This window comes from Dipodomys merriami, unplaced genomic scaffold (genome assembly GCF_024711535.1).
Source record: "Dipodomys merriami isolate MVZ:Mamm:240054 unplaced genomic scaffold, mDipMer1.0.p SCAF_92, whole genome shotgun sequence".
Classification (NCBI taxonomy): domain Eukaryota; kingdom Metazoa; phylum Chordata; class Mammalia; order Rodentia; family Heteromyidae; genus Dipodomys; species Dipodomys merriami.
The window spans coordinates 2,052,316-2,061,907 of record NW_027206535.1 but is presented as its reverse complement, the minus strand read 5'-3'; the positions used below and the strand labels follow the sequence as shown (position 1 = coordinate 2,061,907).

Below are 9,592 nucleotides of genomic sequence, written 5' to 3'. Positions count from 1 at the left end.
GCAAAAAGAAAAAAGCCAGAAGTGGTGTTGTGGCTCAGGTGGTAGAGTGCTAGCCTTGAGCTGAAGAGCTGAGGGACAGCGCCCAGGCCCAGAGTTCAGGCCCCACGACTGGACCCAAAAACAAAAACAAAAAAAAGAAAGAGTCTTATATCCTGAGAAAGACCTTAGTCCCAGACAAACTGAGTGGGCTGACTGCCCCAAATTCAGAGACTCTTCCCCCAAACAATACTTCGATCACATCACTTTACTGATCAAAATGATCAGTTTTACATTTCCCAGTGAATCCCAAAGTAGGTCCCAAACCTTTGCCAGAGGATGAATATGAACGCATATTGGGCTGAGGTAAGAGAACAAGTATGTTAATTCTGGCTTCTGTCATAGCCTTGGGGGACCCTTAACAAGTCACTTAATGCAACTGGAACTTAGTTCTTCACATGTAAAATTAAGAGGCTAAGACTTGATTTCCCTTTCAGTGCCAAAATTCTGTATTTCTACTCTTCTGTAGACCCTCTGATTTAACCAGATTTACCAGCTCACCCTAACCAAACACAACATATAAGTTCTCACCTTTGTAATCTTTGATCTTTCCCTTCTCCATCCAAGATTTCTCTGTTTTCCTCTGCCCACCTGAATATTCTGAGGAACAACACAAATCTCACTTCCTAAGGGAAGCCCAGGCCCAGTCCAGAAAGACTCCACATGTACCTAAGTTGTCTATTAATCAATACTTAACAAGTCCTAACTCTAATGTTCAAACCCTTTCTCTACATGAAGCTTCTTTATTCAAACTGGGATAAATTCTTTGTACATTTTTATGATTTCCTTATAGAATCCTGAACACATTGTAAATAAGAGAAAATATCACTATAAATAATAGATCCATTGACTGACTGATACATAGAAAAAAGACAAACAGGAATCTAGTTGCAAGGGAAAAGCAGAAATACAGTGAGTCTAGAATTCTTTGCATATTATACCAGATTCTCCAATGCTTCCACAATTCAATAATTCACTTATCCCCAAAAAATGTTTAAGAATCTCCTATGAGGGAATAACTGGGAGAGAACAAGAGATAGGGTGACATTGCCCAAAAAGAAATGTACTCTTTAGCTCATAAGCCAGCCTGAAAAGGAATGTTCATGAGATTTTTTTATTGTTTTTATGTAACTTTTATAATAATAACAATTAAAAATTAAGAATCTCCTATGGTCAAGGTACTATGTTGGCATGTCACAGGTGGAGAGATGGGGGAATAAACTCTACCTTAGAGATACCAGGAGTTTCCAAGTTATCCCTCACCCAACATAAACTGTTTAGTAAGACTTAAAAGACTCAAGTGGTGGCAGCCCTGCCACCATCACCCTCCACCCGATGTGTCTCCCAAATGTTTATGCATCTATTTCTCCCACTAGCCTATGGGACTGTGAATTATAACAATAGCAATTTGATATGGGACAACAGATTCATATACAATGATCTAATTATAAAGCAAGAAATTAGTCTAAAACAAATCTCTTCCAGGAACTATTTGGTGTTTATTTGTTTTTTGTTTTGGGGGTTTGGATGAGGGGGCTGGTCATGGGCTTGAACTCAGGGCCTGGGCACTGTCCCTCCCTGAGCTTTTCACTCAAGGCTAGCTCTCTACCACTTCAAGCCATGGTGCCACTTCTGGTGTTCTGGTTCTTAACTAGGGAGAAGAGTCCCACAGACTTTCCTGTCTGGGCTAGCTTTAAACTGTGTGATCCTCAGATCTCAGCTTCCTGAGTAGCTAGGAATACAGGCATGAACCACCAGTGCCTGACTCTTCCCAGAATTATATCCTGGTCAAAAACATAGGCTCCCTAATTCCTATGTTGACATGTTTTTGTGATATAACCATGCAAATATCTTTTTTTGGTTGTGATTTGGCTGCAGCCCCCTGTAGTCTTGCAAATGACACTTATTAAGGATGAATTCAGCCTGCACCTCTGTCCTTTGGAACTCACACAGCATGTATGCATGTATGTATGAACACTCACCTAATTGAGGTTGAGACTTGAACAGTGTCACCTATTCCGATGACAAACAGGTTCATGAGCAAGTGGGGGAAGTAAATAAACTAAACGGTCTGCAGAGGGAAAGATTAAGCTGGGCTGAACTGGAATGAGCTGGGTTGGGTCCAGAGTGATTCAGGTTCTGTCACAGAATGGGTGTCTCCTGGGATGACAAAGGAGGAAAATTTAAGATCCTATAAATAGGATGGATTTCCAGGTCTCTAGTAACCTCCCTGGAGTTTGAACCTACTGCTCACTTCTCTTCAAGCAGGTAAGACATGCATGGGGGAGCAATAGCAGTAATCACAACTATGGCAATACACACATTTTGCTGAAATGTACTGGGGGAGGTGGAGATTTAAGACTACTCTTTGAGGGTGATAGCCTTGAACAACTTTCTGCTTCCTTTTCCAGGCTCTGTCTGAGAGAATGATGATACATTTTACCTCTGAGCTTATAAAATACTTGTAGCATTGTCTCACTATGTCCCAAGCATCCCCAAATGAAGGCTAAAACTATCGGTGGATAACAGTCTCCCACAGTTGGCAAGACTCAAAATTTTAGAATTTAGGGACCGTGAGGCCTCATCAATATTCAAGTCTCACTGCAATGGACTGCCATAAAGGACTCAGTTTGTCCCATGCTATTTATTCTTATAGGTGTCACTATATACTGCTGGAAACCCAATATGTGCTGTAGTTAGCAATGTGCTCAGATTAGAAACCTATAAGCCCAGTAGAATTTTCAGACCACAAGAAAAAATATTGATATATAGATCTCCAAAAATTCTATCTTTCCAGAATAACCAGTGTGGATCTGATTCATTATATGTGCTTCTTTTTTTAATGTACTTCTTATCATCTGTGCAGTTGATTTGGCTGTGTGTCCTCTTGCTATTTTTATCTGTAATAATTTTTGTACTCATTGATACAATTTTATATGCAGGTATAAAAATTATCTGCATTGTTTTTAGAATTTTGCCTCCCAGAAAGTTTTCTTAGACTAGTAAGAACAACTGCTAACCTATTCCATCTTCAAATACTTGCTGTTGGTAGAAAATTATGTCCTACTATGCTGACCTCTGATCCTCCTCCCTCTATGGGTTTCTACTATACTTTTGTTTTTGTTTTTAGAAAGTTGCTTCTTCTTTTTTTGGGGGGGGGGGTCCAGTCGTGGGGCCTGAATTCTAGGCCTGGGCGCTGTCCCTCAGCTCTTCAGCTCAAGGCTAGCGCTCTACCACTTGAGCCACAGCACCACTTCTGGCTTTTGTTTTCTTTTTGCTTATGTGGTGCTGAGGAATAGGGCCTCATGCATGCAAGGCAAGCGCTCTACCACTGAGCCACCTTTCCAGTGCAAGTTGCTTCTTCTTTTAGCAAAGGAACCATAGTTTGTATCTCCCCCACTGTAGCACAAAGGTATTAAAAACCTGACTACTGGTCAAGATGAGGGTATGACTAAAATAGGCATTTTCATTTTTTAAGTTTCCTTCTCAAACTAAAACGGGTCACTTTCCCTCTGGAAATTCTATCTCTAGGTCTTCATCCCAAATCTAGACAAAATTTTGTTTCTTCTTATAGGTTCATCTAAATTTTCCAAAATGGCTCACCTTCTGAACAGCATACTCACGGTAACCAAAGTGTTTCAAAACTATGCCAAAGAGAATGGGGACTGTACTTCACTATGCAAGAAGGAGTTGAAGCACCTGCTCTTGACTGAATTCGGAGATATCCTCCGGGTAAGATACACAGACACTTTGGCCTGCGGGAGTCAAGTATGAATGATTGTGATATTTGCATCCAGGATTTCATGTTTTTCTTTATTGGTTATGTTATATTAGGAATGTGCTATGTTGGGAAGCACCTAGTAGTTCTCTTCCAATACACATACACACACACACACACACACACACACACACACACACACACACACACACACACACACACACACACATCTCCTTGTATCCGAGCTTGAACAACAGATAGTAGAATTTCAAAGTAATAGAGAATAACTTTTCAGAAGAAAATTTAAGGTTTGTATTTTTATTTCTGTATTTTATATGTGCTGTCCTCACAACTTACCATGTGTTAACTCATCCAGTAAGGTTCGCTGAGAGTCTACTTTGTAACAGCACAATCCTAGTTACCAGGAACCAGTAATACAAATTTGAATAAAACCAGCTTCCTCTTCCTATAAGATCTCACATTGTGAAGAGAAAGTAGATATATATTTACAATATAGCATGAGATAGATGGAATAACTTTGTCAAATGACTCAAACTAGTTATTAAAAGAGTTGATTATAAATCTGTGTACCTATTCCATAGAGCCATATTCCCATTGGTACAACAAAGGATGAGGTTCTGAGAATCCATGGGTCAAAGACTAGAACTAAGCCATTTCATTTTAATGGTTTCTCAATCAAGGAAAGCTTGTGGACTGAGACATGAACATTGATATACATCTTAGTGTCAATAGAGAATGTTTTGATTTTGCTGTTTGTTTTATCGTTCTACAGAGACCAAAAGACCCAGAGACTGTGGAAATCATCATGGACCTCTTAGACAGAGACAGAAATGGATATGTTGATTTTCAAGAATATCTCTTATTAGTGTTCCGATTGGTCCAAGCTTGCCATCTTAAGCTAGATAGGTCATGTGGACATAAAATCTCCCAGCAAGAAATGGAGAAGGAAGGAACACAAAATGATAAGTTTCCAGGAAACCACAGAGGCAGACCACATAGGCAGAGTCATGAAAGAGAAAGTCACTCTGGGAGACAAAGTCAGGATGTTCAGCATGATCAGTCTGAGAGACAAGGCAAGAACACCCACCATGGTCAGTTACAGACACAAAATAGAGACTCTCATTGTAGCCAGTCTGAGGAAGAAGATGAGAGTTATGGCTCTGATGAGCATAAGAGACAAGATCAAGACTCTAGCTCTGATCAGAGACTGAATCGAAACTCTAGCAGTGGCCAACCAAAAGGGCAAGGATATACATTTTCCATAAATAAGTCAGAGAAACCAGATCAGGATTCTCATCATGGTGAGTCTGAAAGGGTTAAACAACAACCAAAATGTAGCCAGTCTGGAACACTCAGACAAGATTCTCATTCTAGTCAGACCAGTCAACAAGAATCAGGTTCTTATAGACAATCTGGAAATCTGGGTAAAGAATCAGGCTCTGGTCAGAAAGACAGTCAAAGACAGAGTTCTCACCATGGTCAAACAGACAGACAAGGACAGAGTTCCCACCATGGGCAGACAGACAGACAAGGACAGAGTTCCCACCATGGGCAGACAGACAGACAAGGACAGAGTTCCTACCATAGGCAGACAGACAGACAAGGACAGAGTTCCCACCATGGGCAGACAGACAGACAAGGGCAGAGTTCCCACCATGGGCAGACAGACAGACAAGGGCAGAGTTCCCACCACGGGCAGACAGACAGACAAGGGCAGAGTTCCCACCATGGGCAGACAGACAGACAAGGGCAGAGTTCCCACCATGGGCAGACAGACAGACAAGGGCAGAGTTCCCACCATGGGCAGACAGACAGACAAGGACAGAGTTCCCACCATGGGCAGACAGACAAACAAGGGCAGAGTTCCCACTCTGGTCAGTCACGGACTAAGGAAGCTGAAATTCCAGGACAAAATAGGAATTTCCAAGGGACTGATGGAACAAGGAGAGGGTCATATGTTGAGCAATCAGGGAAGTCAGGGAGACTAAGTCAACAGGTTTCAGGAAAAGAAGTAAATCAACATCAGAGACAGGGATCCCAGTCTAGAGAGGGAGATGGGCAATCAAGCAGCAGAGAAGAGGGCCACAAACAAGTCCCAACTGGGCAGAATCAAAGTGAGAAACACAGCCACTGGGCAGAGAAAGAACAGGGTCACCAAAGCTGGAGTAGTCACACCCATCAAGATCAAGAAAGTCCATGTGAGGTACATGATAAGCAAAGTCATCAGACAAGGGACAGACAAACCCATGAGGATAAACAGAACCTCCAAAAACATGACAGGCAAACTCATGAAGAGGCACAACAACAGCACAGACAAACCTATGAAAATAAGCAGAACCATCAAAGACAAGACAAGAAACTCTATGGAGATGAAGAGAAACACCAAAGACAAAAGAAAACCCACAAAGAGGAACAAAATCGTCTACAACAACAGGACAGACAAAACCAGAAAGAGAAAGACAGATATCAAGAGTCAAAAAATCAGCAATCCCAAGGATCTCAACAAGGCTGTGGTAACAGAGAAAACAATCACATGAATGAAGATAATCAAAGTTCACAAGGAAAAGACTTCCATCCAACCCAGAGTGGTGGGAGGCCCCAAAAAGGAGAACAGGGTAGAGGGCACCCTACCAAGACAGTCAGTGCTCCCAACCCCTTCTATAAATATGTACAAGAACAGAGATCATGTCAGAACTAAGCTGTGTGAGCACCTGAACTAAAGCAACATGAAGCCAAAGAAAAAGTCCAGGTATCAGTTCAGCTTTAGTTCATTTAAAAAAGTTAAAAATGTATACCTTCTATTTTCCACACCAAAAGGATGCTTTTGAGGACTAGAATTCATTTTTAGGGCATGTCAATTCTTTCAGCAGCAAATCTAAGGCTTTCTGATTGGGTGGAATCTAAGGTGTAAGTTGAGTGAAAGAATCTGATCTTAATTTTTATCAGCATGGAAATTCAAATCACTTCCTATTTGGGGCTCTCTTTAGGTAAGATATGGTTAAACCTTTGAAAGGTAAACAGTATAATACTTCTCTCCCTGAAGTTCAAGAACTAAAAATGGTATTCTGAAGACATATTACAACAAGGAAAGGATATTTGGGCTTTGATGAACTTTGGCTCCTGTGGATAAAGCACCAGGAATCACAAACCTCATAGAATGAAATACAGTAACAAGCTATGGGAGTCAGGCACCACAAAGGACATCTCGAGCGTTGCCATCCTCCAGGCCCAACTCTTCACCACAGGGACTGTCCATTGGACAGTTATCACAAGAGCTGAATAGGCTCATTCTGACTCAAAATAGAAAGAAAGCTTATGTCATCTGTATGCAGATTCCTACTGGCCAAAATTATTCATCCGTGGCTCTAGAGTTCTGAAAACCCTTCAAAGATAGCCTTTGTGTAGACCATGGAATTACATTAATATATCCAATAAATGATTGATGAGCAATGGCTTTGATGAATCCTTTTCTTTTTTATTGGGTAACCATGTTATCATCTTTCCAAACATTAGACCTCATTTCTTATCTTCTAAAGTCTCTATTCTCTAAGTTCTTTGGCATTGATAAAAATAAAAATCAATCAGAAAAAATAATAGTCAAAATGGACATTATCTAGCTATAATATTTTGCTCCATCCCCTACTAGGGATTTAACCCTTTACCACTCATTCACCAACACATTTGATGGTCATTAAGTCATTGATGGTCATTGTCAACTCTTAATGCCTCCTTAACTCTTTTTTTGCGTGTATGTGAGAGTTGCAGTTTGTATGTATGTGGCCTGGGCACTGTCTCTGAGCTTTTCTGCTCAAATCTAGCACTCTGCCACTTGTGCCATAGCTCCATTTCCAGCTTTTTTGGTGGTTAATTGGAGATAAGAGGCTCACAGTCTTTCCTGCCCAGATTGGCTTCAAAATGCACTTCTCGGATCTCAGCTTCCTGAGTAACTAAAATTGTAGGCCTGAGCCTCCCTGAAGTCTGGCTTATTTCTTCATCTTTAAAGTTATGCTAAATTTCAGATTGTTGTTGAAACATATATTGAAAATAATATATTCCAAAGTAACATAATCTGGTGTCTTTGTGCTTATTTATTTGGTACTTAACTGTTCCCTTAACATTATTTTTCACAGAAATTTAGTAAGTATGTTCTTTCAAGAAAAAGTCCATGCTTTAATCTTCTCATTATTGTACTGTCCAGAATACTTTGAAGTATTTTATAGACACTTGATGAATCAAATTTAACAAAATAGACATGATTCTGCCTCTATCCTGGCACCAATATTTGATGTCCATTGTTCTCTTCTACTATTAGCATTGTTTTCTTCCAACCTGCCTTCTTCCACCATTCAAGACTCAGCCTTCCTCTCACTCAGATTTCCTAAGCCCAATTCCAACAAGCGCCATTTAAACAGAACCCCTAAAATGTGGACAGGTTCCCCTTGGCAACCCCAGCACCTTCTCTAATGCAAGATCCCAGACTGTGATCATGCTATTCTCTTATCTCTTAAACACTTCTCCATTCTTCTTCTCCCTTCTGTTGAGTTTGAACCCCACAATTACTAACCTTCATAAGCAAGTCAAAATTTATCATCTCTAATCCTCACTCAATGATAAACCTCCTTTGCCCTGTTAATTTTCATATCTACAAGTTGCCCTGGGTGCAACTTTGTTTGCTGTTATCTGTGTATATTTCATCCTTTCCACAAAGCTGAAGTCACTTAACACCTAGTAGTTTCCTGTTCCTTTGTGAACACAATACAACTTGAATTTGCAACATTGCTGTTATAATTAGCTTATTAGACAACTTAGTAGAAAAGTTAAAGCTTGGTTTGAGTTGAATATTCTGTTTAAATGCAATCTCTTAAGAAGCAACTTTCCTTTTTCCTTTTTAGAGGAAAAATCATTAAGAACAACTATTGAACAGACATCAATACCCTTCTCTCATACCACTCATGAAATTAACTCAAAATGACTAGACTTAAATGTAAGATTGAAAGTATAAAACATAAGGGGGAAACTTCCGGACATTGCTCTGGACTATGGAACTTGTGATATGACACCAAGAACATAGGCAAAAAAAAAGCAAAGACAAGTGAGTGGGACTACATCAGACTAAAGAGCTTCTTCTGCACAGCAAAGGAAGCAATCAGCAAAATCAAAAGGAACCTATGGAACTGGAGAAAATATTTTCAAGCTGTACAGCTAATAGGTTAATATCCAAAACATAATGAACTCAAACAACTCAATAGCAAGAAGAAAACCCAACTAAAAGGTAGGCAAGAGACCTAAAGAGATTTTTTTTTTCAAAAGAAACCTGGCATAGTGGTACACATTTGTAATCTCAGCACTCGAGACAAGACAGAAAGATCATGAGTTCAAGACCAACATAGCAAGTTCCAGGCAGCTTGGGCTACATGGTAAGATAGAATCGGTAGTCTTAGCAGGAAAAAAAAGACATATAAATGGCAAACTAGTACAAAAAAGATGTTCTATATAAGTGGCTGTCAGGGAAATATAAAGGCAAATTAAAACCACAGTAACATACCACCCCCCACCTGTAGTGGTAGTATCAAAAAGAACAGAAAGTGCTAGAGAGAATGTGAAGGAAAAAAATCTCTTACGTATATTGTTGATGGAAATATAAATTGGTACAACCATCTTTTAAAAAATTAACCATCTCTCAAAAATTAAAGCTAGAACAACCATATTATCCAGAAATTCCACTTCTAGTTATATATATTTGTATACATGTGTGTGTGTGTGTGTGTGTGTGTGTGTTGAATGGTGTCAAAGATATACATGTAATCTCATATTCTT

General features: G+C 39.8%; 1 protein-coding gene across 1 annotated transcript; it reads left to right on the top strand.

Annotated features, from left to right (window-relative positions):
- The first annotated feature begins 3,630 nt into the window (after positions 1-3,630).
- On the top strand, positions 3,631-6,473 carry Rptn (repetin). Its single transcript, XM_070013814.1, has 2 exons — positions 3,631-3,768; positions 4,548-6,473. The coding sequence occupies exons 1-2, from the start codon at positions 3,631-3,633 to the stop codon at positions 6,471-6,473; spliced, it is 2,064 nt and encodes a 687-aa protein (XP_069869915.1).
- Positions 6,474-9,592: the final 3,119 nt, after the last annotated feature.

Coding starts and splice junctions, on each gene's coding strand:
- Rptn (XM_070013814.1), top strand. CDS start 3,631: ATGGCTCACCTTCTGAACAGCATACTCACGGTAACCAAAGTGTTTCAA. Junction 3,769..4,547: donor AATTCGGAGATATCCTCCGG/GTAAGATACACA, acceptor ATCGTTCTACAG/AGACCAAAAGACCCAGAGAC.